This window comes from Oreochromis niloticus, linkage group LG10, assembly GCF_001858045.2.
Source record: "Oreochromis niloticus isolate F11D_XX linkage group LG10, O_niloticus_UMD_NMBU, whole genome shotgun sequence".
NCBI lineage: Eukaryota > Metazoa > Chordata > Actinopteri > Cichliformes > Cichlidae > Oreochromis > Oreochromis niloticus.
This window is the reverse complement of record NC_031975.2, coordinates 2,269,546-2,289,313: the sequence shown is the minus strand read 5'-3', so window position 1 is coordinate 2,289,313 and position 19,768 is coordinate 2,269,546. Positions and strand designations below refer to the sequence as shown.

The 19,768-nt window shown below is 40.8% G+C and overlaps 2 protein-coding genes across 4 annotated transcripts in view; one reads left to right on the top strand and one right to left on the bottom strand.

The window, feature by feature from the left end:
• Positions 1-3,018: 3,018 nt before the first annotated feature.
• The window catches only part of umodl1 (uromodulin-like 1), a 19,750-nt gene continuing 3,000 nt past the window's right edge, over positions 3,019-19,768 (bottom strand). Inside the window, exons 1-17 of one of the 2 annotated variants that reach the window (XM_005464254.3) lie at positions 17,701-19,368; positions 17,238-17,480; positions 16,824-16,982; positions 14,971-15,092; positions 14,653-14,836; positions 13,778-13,918; positions 12,021-12,293; positions 10,888-11,151; positions 9,484-9,596; positions 9,185-9,404; positions 7,792-7,929; positions 7,223-7,713; positions 6,907-7,067; positions 5,972-6,211; positions 4,454-4,610; positions 4,261-4,345; positions 3,019-3,707 (exon numbers count right to left, since the gene is read on the bottom strand). In XM_005464254.3, the coding sequence (XP_005464311.1) occupies positions 3,520-3,707; positions 4,261-4,345; positions 4,454-4,610; positions 5,972-6,211; positions 6,907-7,067; positions 7,223-7,713; positions 7,792-7,929; positions 9,185-9,404; positions 9,484-9,596; positions 10,888-11,151; positions 12,021-12,293; positions 13,778-13,918; positions 14,653-14,836; positions 14,971-15,092; positions 16,824-16,982; positions 17,238-17,480; positions 17,701-17,776 (3,255 nt within the window). In that variant the 5' untranslated portion in view covers positions 17,777-19,368 and the 3' untranslated portion in view covers positions 3,019-3,519. Of the gene's footprint in view, positions 3,708-4,260; positions 4,346-4,453; positions 4,611-5,971; positions 6,212-6,906; positions 7,068-7,222; positions 7,714-7,791; positions 7,930-9,184; positions 9,405-9,483; positions 9,597-10,887; positions 11,152-12,020; positions 12,294-13,777; positions 13,919-14,652; positions 14,837-14,970; positions 15,093-16,823; positions 16,983-17,237; positions 17,481-17,700; positions 19,369-19,768 lie in introns of those variants that run through there. The other variant, XM_005464255.3, reaches the window with a different exon arrangement.
• Positions 19,438-19,768, top strand: part of zbtb21 (zinc finger and BTB domain containing 21) — an 11,069-nt gene continuing 10,738 nt past the window's right edge. Inside the window, exon 1 of one of the 2 annotated variants that reach the window (XM_005464252.4) lies at positions 19,438-19,591. The gene's annotated coding sequence lies outside the window, so the exon portion shown is untranslated. The remainder of the gene's footprint in view (positions 19,592-19,768) is intronic. The other variant, XM_019364057.2, reaches the window with a different exon arrangement.

Sequence of the window (19,768 nt, the reverse complement as noted above, 5' to 3'; positions counted from 1 at the left end):
GCCTTGAAGGTATATGCTGTGTGTGGAAATCAAAAAGTTTGCTATGTTACCTCCATGGATTTTTCTTTCTTTTTACTTGCTTTGAACGATCTATTGTGCCTAAGTGCTGTACAAAGATACCTACATTGATGGTGTGCATAAGAAGATGTGCAAGTGGACAAAGTGGTCTAAAATTCCAATTACATTCAATTAAACCAAGAACTACCTGATCAAAGAATTAGATTAGACTGAACTAGATCTGACCGGGCATTAAATGCCAGCTTTCAGAACCTGTTTCAGTTTTTGTTTCTGTGCCACAGACATATTTTGATACTCAGCAATCCAGCGAACAACAGTTAAACAAACCTGGACAAGTTGTTCTCAGACAGGTACTGGATGAAAATTTACACTCTCTCTAGACTTGACGCTTTTGACTACGCTGGTAAGTCTACAAACACTAGATATCAACACATCAACAAAGTGACATGTTCTGCACAAAAAAGCAGAACATGTCACTAATATTTCATATGTGGTTTGTCTGTTACATAAGCAAGAGAGAGATAAGAAACAGATCAGGGAGGGAGGAGGACATTAAGCAGCTGGGTTGAGTTTTGGTAAACAGAAGCTGCTTCCTTGTTACAATTTGTGTAGCTCCTCATTAGATTACCCTTCCCTCATTACCGCTCTTTGCTTTAAAGGAAATGACTGCACGTATGACTATGCCTCTCCTCACAGATAAAGACACAAAGTTGTCACACAGTAAAGCTGAGCTCCCCTTTCAGAGACTTGGTGCTGAGGTTCGCTGAGATTTGTGTAACGTGTGCATTGATAGGCTGTTGTCTTAAGCAACCCCCGGGGGAGGGGATGTAATGCTGTCAGTCTTAATCAGCAAGCCAGACATCTTGGTGACAGAAAGTGTGCTAAGGCAGACAAACTGAACAGAGGCAATCTTTCAATTTGTTTTCCAACTCAGAAAGGGTCATGCAAACGGGAATCAAACGCTGAAGATGATGATTGAACAAAGAGAAGGACAAAGATAAAATGAAGATGAGATTAATTAACAATGGGAAACAGATGAGGAAGGAGACACAGGTGAATATAATCAAGACAATCAAGCTCACAGGAAGTATTAACAAGACACCAAAGAAAGCAAAGTTTCAAAGTAAAACAGGAAACATCCCAAAAGACGTACTAAGCACAGAGGAGAAGATTCTCGCTAAACATGATAAAGAAGGAAAAACTAAAATATGAAATAGAATCAGAACAAAAAACATCAATTTTCTACCATTTATCAGGGTCCAGACTGCAGGGTCAGCTGTCTACGCAGAGATGCCAAGACCTCCCTCTCCCCTCCCGCATCCTCAAGCTCTTCTAGTGAGACACAATGTTTTCCCAGGCCAGTTGAGAGACGTAATCTCTCCAGTGTGTCCTGGGTCCAGCCCAGGTTCTCCTCCCAGCTGAAAATGCTTGGTGTAGCTCGGCTAGGAGACATTTACCTAGACTGGCTTTTTTGGATGTGGATGAGGAGCAGCTCTTCTTGAATTTTCAATAAAAGAAAACTCTGCTGAACTCATCTGCTCCCAATTAGAAGAAAAACACAATGTTCAACTGGTCATTGAAATTCCAGATTACTGGCTGCATCGTGCATGCATCGAGATTTGTAAGGAAGAAACCAGTTTTGGTAACTTTTCACTGTTGATTAACATAGTCTATAACTAGTTTCTAGTCAACTTCTTCGACTAGAAACTACAATTATGAAATACATGAAAAACATACTGGAGTAAATGTGAAACAAATTGATGGAACTGACTGAGAATTAGATGTTGTATATCAAGTGAGAGGTATTTTCTAATAGTTCACGGACAGCATAATTATATCTCTCACCTCTGAAGATTACAAAGCCATTACACTGGCCAGCAGGCTGAGGGACGGTGTTAATCTGCTCTATGAAAATACAATCGGGATCAGGATGTTTAATTAGTAATGACCCGTGTGAGAGAAAGCACATTTACACCCATAGATCACAAAGCAGGACCAATCACTGTTTCAGAGCCACTGTTACGGGATGAACAGAGAGGGAGAGAGACTGGTGTGGGATACAGGAGGAGGAGAGCAGGAAGGACTGTGGAGACATGGATCATGTTACAGCCATTACTGCCTCCCAGACTACAGATGCACAGAGTTGGAAAAGTAATTCACGGCACTGTCATACTCCTGACTCATAAATTTAGAAATCACTCAACAGACACAAGTTATTTGTGTTTAAAAACCGGGATAATTGACACTGTGTGTGTGTGTGTGTGTGTGTGTGTTGCTTCTAAATTATTAAACACCTGCACATTTAAAATATAGTGCCGTCCAGAGCAGACTAACTGGAAACCATTACCAAAACACTCAGCAGAGAGAGAGGGGAAACGTGAAGTCGAAGCCAAGCAATGTGCTGTGTGTGATATAATGTGATATAATGTCATCACGTGGTTTGTTTGAAAGGAAGAAATAGAAGCTTCTGAGCTGCAGCCATTCCCTGCTCCTTCTCTGCTGTTCTCCTCCTTGCTGCATCCGTCATTCCCCTCCATCCCTGCACAGAGCTGTTGCCATAGCGATGGGTTGCCAGGTTTCAGACTGTGAGGCTGAATGGGTTAATTAGAAGGCGGAGCATTTGCTGCACTCCAGATGGTAGTAAGCCCTCCTTCACCACAGGTCTCCAGGGACCTCCCATGAAAGAGAAAGCCTCTCCTCTTTTTAGTATTCACCCCCCATCGCTGCTGCATTTCTGACCCCGTGACGATGTCGGATTATGCAAAGTGTGAAAGGAAAGCTGGGCTCTCATCTTTGGCTCTTCTCTGCTGAGAAAGGCTCATATGAGATGTTTTCATTAACCACTCATCTGAGTAAAGGAGAAACTGACACCACAGCCCAACGAATAAAAGCTGGACTGTAATTTCAAGCTTTTTCTGAATCCACCACCTCGTATCGTCCTCTGTAAACGCTCGTGTTTTCTCTGAGTGCAGGAAGCCATCTTGGACTGTTTTTTTTAAATGAAGAACTGTGTTAGCAGCACCCCCAAGTGTCTGAGTCTATACAGGACTTGTTTATTGTCTCATCACTTAGAGCACAAATTATGAGTCAGTAAGCACAATAGATAACAGGCAGCAAAAAATAGCAGCTAACATAATTTAAAGAGGCAGCTGTGCAGTATGCTTCTTATGAGCAGTTTGACTATAAGAATAGGATACGGAGACCAAAACTTGCATAGTTATTTGGTATCTGATTCTCTGCAGTCATTAAATATGTCATGCATGAAATATTGATAGTTTCTACATTTGACATCCCTGTATACAACCACTCTATCATCTGAATATCGTAACTATACAAAGAAGGTGCAGGTGAAATTTAAATTCAAACTGTACATAATAGGTTCATGTACACGACGAATGGTGAATGGTGCAACAGTGACACATGGTGGCAGGTGTAGTGTAAAAGCAGCGACAGCACGTCTAATCTCTTCTAATTCTGTGCCTGTGGGTGCAGGGGCTGTCTCTAGGTGTTAAAGACAAGGTAGGTGAATTTCTCCTCTTTGGGTTTGACGTTAAAATTGTAGTGTCCGATGCGGTTCCTCTGGCAGTAGAAGAGGCAGGCGAAGGAACAGACGAAGAAGAGCGACAAGCCAATTCCGAGAATGGAAAGCCCAGCTACATTTAGAGTGCTCAACTCCTTATCCAAAGCCCCTGCAGGAATATATGAACCAAGGCTGAAGAAGTACAAACATGCAGACAAGCAGTACATGATGACAGAAATACCAAAACTTTACTCACTGGCTCTTAAAACAAACGTTTCCAGCTCCCTTACTTAAAAATAATGTTTAAAAAGAATGTTCCCCTCATGAGTCTGTCGTGATAAAAGCAGCCAACCCTTTCCCAGTGACGGCTAGTAAGTTAAGAAAATGGATACATGGATGAATGTTTTACATCAAGCTAGTTGAACTTTCCTCTCCACCACACTGATAATAGCGACAGCTGCACTACTGCCTTAATTCAACAGCTATAGATGGCCCATTTAAATGCTGAAATGAAGTGAGAGCCAGATTTATAATGGCCACTGAAGATTTAAATAGCTTTTCTACTTTTAAAATGGTCTGTGTTGAGTGGAAGCTGAAGTGTCATTACACTTTCAACTGAAGCACAAAAGAAGCATCCAGGTGAAATCAGCCGTGCTCCAACACAGCACGGAGCACTCTGGAGCTGAGTGTTTTCAAAGCAGATACTGTGTAAAAATACACACCTTCATCTGAATTGATCAGAGGCCCAGCTGAACCGAACCTTGTTCCAAGTGCATTTACAGATCGAGCTGTTCTCTGGTGACAGTCCTGCAACAAAACATGAGCATTGTTTGTGTTGCATCAACTGCCTTTAGTCTAAGCAGGGTCAAAGCTGCAGGGTTGCATGAAATGTATTGTGGAGTAGAAAGCACTCACTGGCACGCAGCTATTCGATTCAGTCTGCAGGCAGATCTGAACCTTGCAGTGCACATAGATCACCTTCAGGTTGACAAAGGAGAAGATCTGCACGGACAGACGGGACGTGCTGGAGTTCCCGTTCATCATCACTTTGGTGAATGTATTCAGGGAACAGCTGTGGAGACACAGACAGGGGGACTGACTGATGAACTTAACTGCACCTGATCATAAACTATTATTAGAAAGCATCGTCCTAAATATATAGACAGCTGAATAATCTGCTGGGTTTCTCTTATTAATGCTTTGCAGAAGGCTTTAACACAGATATAGCTACCGCACTGACTCATTGTCACTTTTGATGTCACTTTTTTTTTTTTTACGTCCTGCACAAAGATGAATTTCATTTGAATGGAGAGACCTTTAGCTGTGAATCAGAGAATGCCTTCTCGTCAACACTGGTGCATGTGGGAGATTTTTTGGGGGGGGGGGTTTCAGTAGATGATATCGTGACGACCACATTTTCCATATCCCTGCCATTCATCTAAGTATCAGGTGTTTGAAACTGATCACTAGAAAACAAATATTGTAAATATGAAGCTGGAGATTCTAAGTTTGCTCAGCATAGAAATGGAAAAAAGTGATGCAAACAGACACAGCCAGTAACAAAACTGGCCCACTGGCAACTATGCAGCTCATTAATTCATATAATTTAGTTCATTTGTTTCACAAATGCTGACACGTGTTTTGCAGTGAGACAATGGGAGTCAGATTTTCTTGTATCTGAATGGGGCTAGCCTAGCTAGCTTTACCTTTACATGTGCATCAGATTTACGTGGTAACTTAAACCATAACCGCAACTTCATCTTAACTGTATGCCTACTTAGCCTCACGTGCACCTCCCAAAGAACATAACTACACAATGGCTCAATGCATACGTGAATGTTGCGTGCAGGGATAAAAGAAGTTTGCATAGACTTCCAGCAGAAGTCTAAATCAAGCTTTATGCAAAGGTAAGCTAAGCTAACCTCCTGCTGACTGTAGCTTTAGAGAGTAACTAACAAAATGAGCGACACGATATGATTCCTTGTCTTGTTCTGTCTTACAAATTTCATTTTAACGTTTGACTTTGTAATGATAAAAGAATGGAAGCGCCTGGTTTCAAACCTTATCAAAGACTTCCTTTTAGAAGCGTTTTTTATGTGTCACCCAACAGAAGCTGGTCACATTCGCGTCTTGTTTTAAAAAGTGTGAAGCACCAAATTAATCATATGCTGACTAATGAAGCTGCCTTTCTATCATTTCATTATCAACTTAAAACCACAGATATTTATTCGTTGAGACAGAAACTGTCAGGAACTTCATTTGTAGAGTTTTGACTTTTTAAATGACACATTACTATATAACATGTGTTACCATATGTTGGCCAAGTCAACCCCATCTGAGATCTTAACTCCAGATTAAAGTTGTCTGAGTTAACAATAAATATAGTGGTAACAGTATGAGTAGGCTAAATAAAGCTGTAGCTGGGAAACAGACCTGTTCTCCAGGAAGACATGGCTGTAGGCGTCCACGGGGTTTGGGGTGGGAGTGGACCAGCACGTGTTGATGACTACTTTAATCTGATCTGAGGAGGTGTTGAGTCTGACCTCCACTACCACGGGCTGCTCACGGGACAGGCTGTAGTTGTAAGGCAGAGGCACTGCACCGTCCAACAGATGCACGCTCACCTGGAATGACCCCGATCCCGTGACAATGAGGTCTTTAATTATGTCATACCTGGATATGGATGGAAATGAATTGTCGGTATAATGAATACAATATAAACTATACAAAATATAAAAAATGAAATATTTATCAGTTTATGCTACTAATGAGCAGCTACATCACAACAGTAGCTGCTGGTTATGCAATGTTGCTTTCACTTACACAATATAACTGCATTCAGTGAAAAAAACACCTATCAGACTGGGGGTGCTCAATAGGTTTTTAGGGATGGCTATAGCCTGTGGAGTGCTGAACAGCTTTCAGCCTCAGTTAAGTCCATTTATATAACTAAATGGGAGCTCTACAGTATCAGCCTCTATCTTGGGATTCATTGTTGTTTAAACCTTCATACCAATGATAGCTGTTCATGAAACGCAGTTCAGGGTCCTGAATATACTAACAAACAATATATCCCAGTCTGTTGTTGCTTATTACTGTCAGCTTGTGAAACTGCTGTGTAAATGCAGCAGCAGCAATCAAATCCCTGCCGTGCTGATATTCTGAACAGCAATACTGCCTCTCGTGTGATATTGCTCAAGTATGTACTTTTTGAATGTGTCAATATTCTGTTCTGGAGAAGTAGTTCTTTATCTCTTTATGCTGTTTCCTCTTGAGCTATTTGTCAGCTGTGTCAGTTATCAAGGGGGTACTGATTTGAAAAATAATAAAATATGATGAGTACTCATGACAGTACTCATGGCACTTACCCCATGGAGCTAAGGTCTGCAGAAATAAGCATGCTCTTCATGTAGGTACACATGACCGGGACTTCCAGCTGTTTTCTGGGCACCTCTGTTGCTCCCGTTGGTGAAGTGTATGGATCCATAGTGTTAAACAGGTTTACAGAGGTTATGTAGTGGGTTTCATTCTAAAATACCCAAACGGCAGAAAGAGCAGAGTATTGGTTTTCATACTTTTTAATACTTTGTACTTAACTAAAGAAGACAATGGCAAGCTAGTATACAAAAAACAAGAGCACAGGGGATTCTGGAGGTTTCCCAAATGCAGAGGAGAAAAACTTACATGCACAAGTTTAGTGTCGCACTCGTTCCACGCCACAGTCAGCTCGACGTGCGTGTCATTGCCGCCATTGATGCCACAGCCCACCGTGCCCAAGTAAAGTGCACTCTCCTGGATCATGGAGCTCAGAAGAAAACTCTTAGTGACAGTCACAGTGATGGCTGCAAGTCTGCAATGGACTGAGAGGGCTTCTTGGATAGAGTCATCGGTGGCAGATCCCAGAGCAGTGGTACTTTTTGTTGAGTTGGTAGCAGTTGTTGGGGCAATTGTGCTGATTGCAGCGGGAATGGCTGTTGGGGAAGTATTGGTTGTCGAGGTAGTGATGGTGGAAGCTTGACCAACGGTTGAGATTTTTGTGAAAACCATGTGACTTGTTGATATATTGTCTGTGGTTATTTCTGGAGCAGTAGTTAAAGTGGTTACAGCTGGCTCAGTGGCTGAGGGTGTTATTCCCGTTGTCAGGGGCGGTGCCGCTGTTTCTAAGGTTGTAGGTGCTGCACGAGACAAGGCTCGCTGGTTACAAAGATATTCTGTTTTACATGTAATGTGTATAAATGAGTTTTTACAGCTACCTTGGCAGACCCGTCCAGGTCTCTCTGGGTCGTTGTCAGTAAATCCAAACAGGCAAACACATGTATAGGAGCCCCAGGTGTTATTACATGTGGCCGACTGGGAACAATCATTTTCCCCTGAAGCACATTCATTAAAATCTACAGACGCAGAAATAAAAAATTAAAAAATAGTCAGGTATTATGTTATTGGCTGATTATTTAGTTGTTACTTTAATTACTTTGAATTTCCAAAATGTAGCTTTTGAGATGCAAAAAGTTTTTGTTAATACTTTTAGTGCACTTAATGCACTATAACTTGTGTTTTTAATGGCATGTACTAAAAAACGTTTTGCAGTTATTACATTACTGTATGACTGCGGACATCATCTTGTGTTTTATTTCCTTAAAGCTGAGAAAATTAACATGAAGCAACAGTGACCAAGAAATATTGCCTTTTAAGTCAAAGCGTTATTCAAGATCCAGAATTTCTGGATTCCACAACGGAGCTTCATAGTTATTCTAGCATATTGTCCCTGCATGTTAAGTTGCGTGGGAGAGAAAGTATGTGGAGCGCATGTGTCAGAAGCAAGGTTGCAGAGAATCGGCACAGGTACAATAAAAACACGACACGTTCTGAAACAGTTGACTCAGTCGCCCAGAGCCTCAGTAAGCATGTGAACGGGATATTTCTGCGATCGTTTTAGTTCGTTTCAGTGAGTTTTATTCAGGTCCATAAAATCATTTCAGTCATTTAATTATTTATTTATTTTCAAAAATCTAGATTTTAGTTTAGTTAAATGATTTCTTCATGTTGAGTTTCAGTTTTTAGTTAGTTTTAGTTGAGCTTGGTTCATAATAACAGACATGTGAAAATTGCAGCTGCCTTTCAATCATTAATGGACATCCCAGAACAATAAAACAATAAAATAACTACTGGCTATATTTTAATAAAAAACTACCAAGACAAATGTTTGGTACAAAGACTGTTAATGCCTGCTGCTGGTTGATTAAGGCCCGATTTACTGCAACTTTTCATGCACGTCTCCAGAAATATAATCTCATATAGTCTGCAACACAGACATTAACTGCTGTGATTTTTAGTAGGCTGGCCCCGTGACTCCCACTAGCCAAATGCACAAACACAATATATCTATTTGATGAAGCTTTTATGAAGCAAAATTTTAATATGTGGCTTCTTCATGGCTCCACTTATATATATTTGGCCAACTCCAGTGCCTTCCTTCTTTTCTGTGCTGTAATTTCAGTAGAAATAAAACATTTGCTAACACCACGAGTAAGTCTTTGAAACTAATTTGCTGTAATGTCAAACTTAGCACTCCCTCTTTGAAGCATTTTCCCAGCAGTGTACCGCTAAGAGCCCGCAGCATTAGAATGAGCATATAAAGACACAAACCATTTAGACTTGTGCTGTTTTGATCTACTGTGTATGTCGAGCTGTTCTTCAGGGACTGCAGAACTGCTGTGGACACATTGCTTATGTCCAGGCTTTGACTTGGGATAAACACTATGGTGAAGTTGACCATCACGCTCCCCGGGGAAAAGTTTCTGATCTCGATCCTGACCTGGCCTGAATCCACCCTGGCTTTCACCTCTGGAGACAGAGACTGGTAGATCTGGTTGGTGACACAGGAAACAGGTTAAGAGTGAAAAATATTTTCATTTGCACATCACATTCAGTCACTGGATACTTACCTCCTCTATTATACTCTCACTGAGGTTTATGTAGGCCTGGCTGCTGGTGTTCTGGAGGTCAGCTGTGAACTTTATGTTGGTAAGTCGTGTTGTGGCATCGAGAGTCTGAGCGTCTACAAAGAAAACCTTTATTATGCACGATAACCACATTTACCGCGAATAAATGTCGACCATCCTTTTGACCCCAGGCCTTTTGATAAAACACTGATTCTTTTCTTCATCACGTATTAGTCATTAAAGACAAACTGCTGTACTCCTTACCCCCTCAGGGTGGTAACTGTGGCTATGTTCTTATTTTCAAAAATCTGGGTCAGTCACTTTCTTCACTTGTGGCTCAGACAAAAAAACATTTCCAGTATTCTTGTTGTTCTTTTTCTGAAAATACTTCCACAGAGGAGAAATAAAGATTTGACCTATATTTTGATTTCTGAGGGAAGAGTAACGCATTTCTGTGTGTCTAGATTCTCAGTCATCCAGGTAACAGGAGTCTTAAAAGCTTGGAAAAAGGCAACTGAGCTTCTTTAAGCTTGTGACGCCGTTTGGCTTCACATCCAAGAGGCTTCCCTACCTGTTGTTTTTAGAACTGAAGAAGTGTCTTGGATGTGACGCCAAACAGCTTCACAAACTTAAACAAGTCCACTTTCCTTCTATTTTCACTTTTCTCTTATGACAGTAACACATTTTATGATTTCTTTTTCTAATAATAACCATGAAGATATCCAAAAAACTGTGTTAAGTGTTATAATAATGTTATAGGTTACATATTGTCACAATGCTATTTCGCAATATAACATTTCTATAATATCGCTGGGAGCAAAGAACAACAAGTGGAGGTGGAAATGAAAGCCTCTGGTGGAAAATATCACTGTTTCCTGAGAAGTGTGTGTCTCCATGCAGAGACACACACGGAAAGAAAAATGACAAAAAAGTGTTTTTTAGTATTTTTAGTCAATTAGTCAGTTTCTTTCCTGTGGTTCAGGCAAAATATACTGCAAAAATGCAAAAATGTTATAAATAAATACAAATGAATAAAAAATAAGGGAACACTTGAACAATTTGATTTTTTTAAGTAACTTTTTAAGAGTAGCCCTCAAAGAGTTGATGGTTTGTTTTCAACTTCTTCTTTTTTACATCATTTTTTTCTCAACAAAATAAAAAGATCAGCCTGAATATTTCATACATCAAGATCCAATGTGACATGTAAGTGTTTCCTTACTTTTTTAACAGCACCTTCACAAACTAGCCATGCCATAACAACAACATGAATGCATAACAAATAGTTATAAATAAAGGTAACAATGAACTGGAAGTCACTGGAGCTCTCACATAGATTGGTAGCTCTCGAGTACTTTGAACATATATATCAAAATATGAAAGTCAATGTAACAACATCCCAATACTTACAGGTTTTTACTGAGATATGGAGAGGGGCTCCTTGATTTCCGCAGGCACAAGGTGTGACAGTAACATTGTAGAGCAGTCCGGGTTTCAGTCTGCTCACCTCTATCGTGGTATCACTGATTTTCTGAGTCTGAATGACCTCTGACCCTTTTCTTAGAACAACCAGGTAAGTCTGTTTTGTCTTAGCATGATTGGACCAGCAGACAGAGAAGGACGTTCCAGTGACATTAGTGGACCATAAGCTGCTGATGCTGGGGGGAGCTGAGGCTGGGTAGGAGGGGACAGACAGGGGAATCGTTATTAATCTGAATCCGCTTTCTTGCTGATTGTTGCGTGGGAATATGCCACTCCCACATCTGTACGGTTTGTCTTAGGGAATAGCATCCAGCCTAGTTTTGCACAGTGACTGGAAACAAACACCACAGCTAGTCTAAGCCTTTCAAAAGTAACAAAAAAGAACAGTTTAAAAATGCATTATTTTACTTTTTACATCCTGTCAGTTTAATCCTAGACCGTTTTAGGCCAGTCTTATTCAGTCTGTGCAAACCAGATTCAGAAATTTTCACACAAAGGAATATTTTAATATTATCTCATTTTGAATTTGATGGCAGCAAAATATCTCTAAAATGCGGGCACAGGGGCAACAAAGGATTCCAAGAATCCAAAGAAATGAAGAAATCCCTGTGCGCGAAGGACAAATATTGGATGGCACCAGGCAGCACTGCATTAAAACTAGGCATGAATCTGGCAAGGAAGTCGCTGCATGGGCTCAGGAAACACTTCCAGAAATCACAGACTGTGAGCACAGTTTGCTGTGCCATCCACAAATGGAGGTTAAACTTCAAACATACCGGGAAGAATCCATATGTGAACATGATAAAAATGCACAGAGCAAATGTAAAAAGTAGTAGAAAAATAAATACTCGAGTAAAAATAGCTGAAAAAAACTTTACAGGTATGAGAATAACAATTTAAGACTCCTCTAAAGAGGATGAGCTTTAGTGTAAATGATGTGTAATTATAAATAAATGCTTAATAAACCCAAATATCCCCTCTCACTTTGGCTTGGACTCCCTTCCAATCAAGAGATGCCGATTTTATGTAAATTTTAAATAAAAATAAAATATATTTCTTACAGCATGTTGTCGCTGGAAGAGCTGACGCCACAGTTGTATTCATTTGGCTGTAAGATGCAGAACTCGTCCACAGCGAAGCTTGTGATGAATTCGAAGACACAGAGGTCGTATTACTCGGAGCTGCAGTCATGCTGATCTCAGTGGAAGTGAAGAAATCTGTTGTGTTGTTGCCAGGAGGGCCTTGTGTGCGATTGGAAGCAGGAGGATAGGTTGTGTTCATCAATGCAGGGCTGGTCAGGGTGGGCTCAGCGGTGGTCCACACTCCAGTGTCAGCTGGAGCAAAGAACAACAAGTGGACGGCTGAACTGTAAGTTTCTGGTGTAAATATCACTGTGTGCTGAGAAGTGTGTGTTCCATTTCACCCATCAGGTGACTCACATCACAGACGTATAGTAATTAGAAACAACATATAGTGTTTCCACTTTAAAAGAGCAAAAAAAAAAAAAAAGGTCGGTAAGTAGGGTCATGGATCAAAAATAACTTTTACTATAAACTGTCTTTAAATTGATTTATGATTTGGGTTAATAAACAACATCTTTTTAAGAATGATTCTCAAGATTTCCAGGATGAAGACCTGACCCACCCTCCTCCACTCATCAGTGGTGAACAGACAATTTACGTGTTCTTAGTCACACAGCCAATAGAGGTCACTTTAGAAACTGTGTCTTTACAAAGCAGTAATAGCAGAACATTGTGGATCATTTATGAGGAAGGACCATCTTCACAGAATATGACAAATGTGGCAACTTTGTTGTGAGCTAGCTAAGCCTTTAAAACTAACCACAATTTCCTTGTTGAAGTAGGTTTGACTGACTTGAAGAACAACTTTGACACATATTATTGTGGAGCCGTTTCAGATTAAGGAGGCAGCCTGTTAACCACAGCTTTGTTCCAAAACAAGGCCTCCATAGCCTCTGTGTTCCTTAATGTTTTCACATAGCTGTCAGTAGGTGATTGGTAATTGACCTTTTTCTGCTTTTAACAAGAAAACTATCTTTTGAGACTTGTTTTCTTTTTTCTTGTTTGATATTTTACCTAAAAAAGGCTGATGGTGGGCGGACTATTAAAATCTGAGTAAAACTGAGAGAAATCTATTCCAGATCATTTGTTCTTACTCACTTTCCACCTCCAGTTCTACAGGTCAGCTATTTTAATAGTCTGTGTGTGTGTGTGTGTGTGTGTGTGTGTGTGTGTGTGTGTGTGTGTGTGTGTGTGTCTCTAATGACGGGATGTTGTAAATTTACTCCACATAGCAAACATCAATACATTAGCATTAGAATAATGCCCCCAAAGCTCTTTGATCACTCTAACTGTAATCTTGTCAGTTTCTATTTGGGGCTTTCTGGCAGATGACGGGGAAATCCCTCTTGTCACTTCTAAAGTGACTGAATCTAAACTATAGTATTTGTCTGAGATGCTGCGCTTACGAGTACAAATGTAAGGGCTCAAAGGGGATTTTGAGGATTGGGTAACTGGAAGCACTTGAGAAAAAAGAACACTTTCAAACGAGGTTCAGATGTTATATTTAGCGATATGATTGCTTTTTTGTGTACATACATTGTGCACGTGTAAGTTAAGTGTGAGCTAGTTTCTGAAAAACCTAAATAAATTGCACAAAATGGTGCGCATAGCAAAAACGGAACAAATACAAAGTCATGTGCAAATAAACATTTTATTTATCTGGCAATTATTTCACAGTACAGACTTTAAAGGGTTAAGTCTGCACTGCAAACACACACACGCATGCACGGTCGAACCTGAACAGTGGGCTCCAGGGTTGCTCGGGTCAACATCAATGTAACCTTGGCGGCAGACGCACTCATAAGAACCCACTGTGTTGTTGCAGTCGGCCCAAAGCGAGCACTGACGAAGAGCAGAATGTGCACACTCGTCTACATCTGCAATGAAAATGCAGACATATGGAGGAGTTAAACAGCAATTATAATTACACATACATAAAAGCTGCTTAATTATAGTTGTGTTTGCATGAGTTGTAACAAATGTGTTTCTGAAAATAAATCATAGCACAAAGGCAATAATTTATAGTGGAAGCTGTTTAGAAAATCTCCACATCTGTTCGGGATCCTGGAAAAAATCACTGGAACTTGAAATACATTATGCAAGTCAGGACTGGATTCACTTATCTTGCTCATATCTTTCATTTAAAGGCTTGGAAATTCAGATGTGTCTAAAAATAAATGGCTTTCAGCACAGAAAAAGGGAAATTAATTATCTCGGAGAAAAAGCCGGCTTGACGTGCACGCATGATGGCGAGCTCGGTACCATGTTTTGTGGGAATGTAGCAAGCATGACTGATTTATGATAAATATCTGAGTGTGGGTGTGTGTTTCGTGTGTTTATGCACGTGTGTTTGTCTCTGTGTGTGCGTGTGCGATCGCTCTGGTGTTATTTTCCGCTGTTGCAGGAAACATCCCACAGATGACTGTCACTCAAACAGAAGTAGTGGGAGAAGGAAACTGTGGTGCGACTGAGTCATTTTTTCCTGAACGCCGTGTTCTTTGCCACATGAATCATTCTCAAAACTCTACAAGAATGTCATTTCTCAAAAGGAAAAAAAAAGCCCCGAGTAGCTTCGCAGAGAGGTCAAAACTGCCGTACAGTGCCTCCTCACCTTGCACTGTTATTGAGGACACTTCCTCTATGTGTTCGAGAAGACGATGCAGCTTCGATGTGACGTTGTACAACGAGAGAGTGAAGTTACACTCAATCAGCAGAGAGGTGGCAGTTCTGTAGGGATGCACAGGCCATGTGCTGAGATAATAGACAGAAACATCAGACTGCAGAGCTCCAGTCACCTGATGATGACACAGACGGACATATTTTCATAAAAAACTGACCATCAAGGAAAGTGCTTATCTTGGAACGCTTGGAAGTCTAGTCTCTTTATAAATGTGTGGAAGAAGTTTTAACATAGAAGCTGTTGTATTACCATTGCTTGCAGCAGCCTTGTGTGATTCAGAAGCCCTTCATCCTTGGACATCAGTTGCTGGTAGTCTGTCTTCACTGTCACTGTTGCATTCAAACGGTTTCCTCCATTCTCAGAATAATTTGCTGAGATTAAAATGATACAATAAAAAGATCAGTGTCGACAGATTTCTCCCTGCTTTAGAGAAAGATCTACAGGCTCAGTCAAGAGTTTGGTTAAAAAAAAAGAAAATCAGCTTTATTCCAGTTGCTAAATGAAATAGGAACAGGCTGAAGCCGTCTATATTTAACTCAGCAGTTATTCCTTTCATATTTTCTTCAGCAGGAAAGGGATCCAGTGAAAACGGCACACACACTGTGGGGACTGTGGATTACCCCAAGTCACTAAGATTAGTTTCTGAAAGAATTTGGTGACACTGTAATTTTACAAGAACACACATACGAAAACCAGAAGCAATGAAACACACCGTTGTCAAGACAACATGTTCTTTTTATTTTTTTGTTTGTCTGTTTTTTGCTGTGCTCTTATTGTGTGCACGGTCGACATCGGCTGAACGTGACACAGAACATATGAGTGTGGATTTTGTTTGAGCAGATGTGCTAACGCTTTCAGTTTCAGTAACTTTTTACTGTTGCTGTAAGAAAATCGGTTGATTTTTTTCCTTTGCTTTATTCGACAAGCCAGCACGGTGGTATGGTGGTTAGCACTGTTTCCTCACAGCAAGAAAGTCCTGAGTTCACTTCCACCATCAGGCCAGGGTCTGTCTGTGAGGAGTTTGCATGTTTTCCCCGTGTTTGCATGAGTTCACCTCGGGTACTCCGGAGTCCAGTTAATTGGAAACACTAAATTACCCGTAGGTGTAAATGTGAGTGCAAATGGTTGTCTTTGTCTATGTGTTAGCCCTGCGACAGACTGGTGACCTGTCCAGGGTGTACCCTGCCTCTCGCCCTAAGGCAGCTGGGATAGGCTACAGCGCCCCTGAAAAGAAGAAGCTGAAGCGAATGTATGGATTTATTCGACAAATCACTGAGAACTTGAAATTGTTTTAAGAAGGAGTGCTTCCTGGTGCAGTTTGGAAGAGAGACATTTAAAAAATACTCGCCACTGCTACAATCAGCCTTTTAGTTCATTCACCAATGATATGAATTTAAAAATCCTCATTATCGAGCTATCGCATTCACAAATTAGGCGTCCATGCCGCCTGCCCTGCCTCCCTGGCGGGGTGATGATAATACTATAGATAGTAAAATATCATATGAAAGGGCATTGGGTGAGCCCCACCACGTCATAATGACACCATAATGTTGCAAAATCACACACTGCTAAAGATTTCAGCCAGTTCTGCTCCAATCATATGGGTGAAGATAATAAAATATACCATTTCAGTATGTAATGATTCAAGGTCATAGGTCAAAGGTCAACATGCTATTATAAAAGCAGGCTGATGTCAGCATATAAGCATCATAAAACATCAAAGTTTTAGTGTAGCCCTCGCCTTTCGGGTGGAGCTGCCCTCTCTGAGTGCTCACTTTTGAAATTTTACAAAATACCAAGGAAAATGACGCATCAACAGCGTGGTCACATCAACAGCGTGATGGCAGAAGTAAAGCTGCATTAACAGATACAAACAGTTTGTCAAGTTCAGCTGATATACCGTAGATGCTGGGCAATAGAATTTTAGCACAAACAGCAAATTTCAGTTTGATTCGGTCAGGTTAACGCCTCAGTGAGTTGAGTCACTCATTACGTTTTAGCATTATTCTAAAACTGTCATTTGCCTAAACAAAGCACAGTAAGATGCATGGAGAACATTCACTTTTAATGCAATGTGGATGCAAAATCACATATATACTAACTTGCTGGATCACTGCAGAAAGAGTGGTGAGATCTCTGGCAGCATTTTTGCCAGCCTGGACAGTCTATATCCAAGTCACACTCCTCAGAACTGGGATGTAATCCATCTGCAGTTGGACAGGATCCTGGCTTGGAACTAAACTCACCACTCCTGTTTACAGCTTCATTCAAAGGAAATAACATGTTGCAGGCCATATATTAGCAGTGAGATATTTGTAGCATTGCAGTTTCAGCGCTTCCATCTGGTGTCTTGCACACAGCACCACACACTGAAAGGTCACGCTGACTGCCTGGCTAGAGACAGTGTGTGTGTGTGTGGTACATAATCAGATTTTGCAGACACAAAGAGTCTTCTACAGTCTAAGAACAAAACAATGTGTGCTTTTCTTTAATCCTGATTAGTGTGGTATACTCACACAGGGCACAGTAATGACCAACTTGCACATAGCCAGAGCAGCATCCCATCACCTGCTCCGTCACCAGCTTGTACTCAGTCTGATGGATCATCCTGTATATTGTGACATTACAAGTCTTCCAGAGGAGCCAGCCGCCACAAGGCTTTGACACTGAATAGGGAACCTTGTGCACCACCAGGAAACTCACAGTCTTTGTTTCATTATGAGTGCACAGGTGGTAGCCAGACAGAGACAGGTTATTTCCTGAAAATAAAATATATCTTTTGGATTCAGAAGGTTTCCTTGGTATCTTGTACACTGCTGCAAAATAACATTTTGAGTCACTCTCATAAACTGCTCCTTTATGTTAATGTGCTCAGAAAGTTTTGAATGAAATGTGAAGGCTTTAATCAAAATAAATGTCATACTCTGTTTTGTTAAAACATCTGTTTAGAGTAAATCTGTCGTCAGCATCGTTGCCTACCTTCATTCACAGTGTCCTGTCCCCGAAAGAGAGCCAGCAGGGCCACAGCCACCCCAAAAGAGAGCATCCAACTCATTTTCACATCAGAATCTCACCCATGTATTTAAGCACCACATTTTACCTCCATATTTCACTTGAAATGATACCAGCGCACTGTTCAGGGTGTAGTCAAAGACCAAGTCCTCTGTGGCGCTATCTTCCCCTCCCCTTATTTAACCCAACGGTCCCAAATGTACCAACAGGTAAGTATTACATGAATTTAGATATTTGCAGTTACAATTTATTTAATTTACTAAAAAGATAATAATTTATGAAAGAGGTTAATGTTTTTTTAAGAGGGTTTTGAATTGCTGTCAGCGAAACAACCTGGATAATCAGTATAAACATGAAAAACAAAGTCTTTGCTTTCCATGCAACCTGTGAGAGGAAGTACGTGCTTTTATTTTTGTCAAATAAATGCATTATGGATTTGCCTATTCTTTGGCTGTGTCAGTGTAAGTAAACATGTTTATGAGGCCAAGGAGAATTATGGGCTGGGAGGAGTCAGAGTCCCTAATGGCCTGGTTTCCACTCAGGTAACCATGGCAGTGCTTGCTATGATGCTGGCTTTAACAACCAACCATCTTAGCTATTAAAATCAAGTAAGGAGGAGTGAGAACTTCCCTGCCATTTTCCCACATGTCTTCATTCTGCTAATATCAAAAAGCAACAGGATGCTTTGGCTGTCATAGACATAATCTAAAAAAAAGGCTCACGTTGTGATCACACTGGCGTTCTGAATGTGAAATTCCTGCTAAAATCCTACAAGCCTTTTGGCATGCCTTTAATTCTTCGCAAAAGTACCAGTTCAAATAATGGTGTTCCATTAATAGTAATGAGGTGTGAAAATGAACCTGATTAAACGTAATTCAGTGATTAAGCAGTAATGAGTGGGCTCATGCTAGCAGGCTTGTGGGTGTGAATGCAAGGCAGTGAAGGGTTTTCGGTCGGGTTATCAGAGGTCACCAAACATAAATATATGCCTTGCATACACATGCTTTCGTGCTTTGCTGAAACTAAAGATAATTGGGAGTGGCGCTGTCTTTTCACCATCAGTGCTTGATTAAGTGAGATGAGACTGTTGCCAGGTACTGTAGCAGATGAGGCTTTCCAGGAAAAGGCCTTTAAGCAAAATAGGCATAGTGACAAATCCCCACTGGATGGAAGTGATGACACAAATGCACTGCTGTGCTGCAGTGACTTTTTTTGTAGTCATGGATATAATTAGTGTCACTGGGGCTAGATGGGCATCAAAGTAGTGTCTTCTGTAGTCGCATTAATAACATTTAAGTCCACTGCATGGCATTGTAAAGTAAAAAGTACTCTTTAAAATAATCAGACCAAAACTAAAAAAAAAAAGAAGAAAGAAACAAAAATAAGGAGAGTACTTACTTCCTACTTGGTGTTAAAAGTTTCCACACTTGGTCAGGTTTACTGTAACACATGTGACTTCACACAAGCAGAACACAACCACAGCAGCAAACTCAGTGAATCTCATTTAAACTATACGCAACTGAAGTGTGCAGTGAATTACAATGTGCAGGAAAATGCTGGTTAGCCTTTACCGACTTTAACAAAATCTTATTTTTAAAAAAAGATCAAACGAAAAATATGACATATCCCTTTAAATTAGCCTCAGTTTCGAGTCTTCCGTTTGCACCGCCCCTTGCTCTTTGACCAGCCTATCAGTGCACGGTGCACGTGACGAGCGCTCTCTGCGATGACCTCATCCCTGGTGTGGGATGACGTCAAATTCAAGATGGATGGAATCACGACCAGCGCGGAGAAATCTACACAACACTGAACAAAGTCCCGGCTACGTGGAGGAAAGACCGTACTCACGACGGGCAGGGTAAGTGTAGCCAGCCTAACGAAGTTACCGTTCAGTAAAACGAGCAGGGAGGCGCAGACATACTTGCTGAGAGCTGTTAAGGAGAAGCTTTTTCCCTTTCCTCCCTGACGTAACTCGAAGGGGGGATTGTGTCGCTGTGAAAACCTGACCAGCTACAACCTGTTTTGCAGCCAGCAG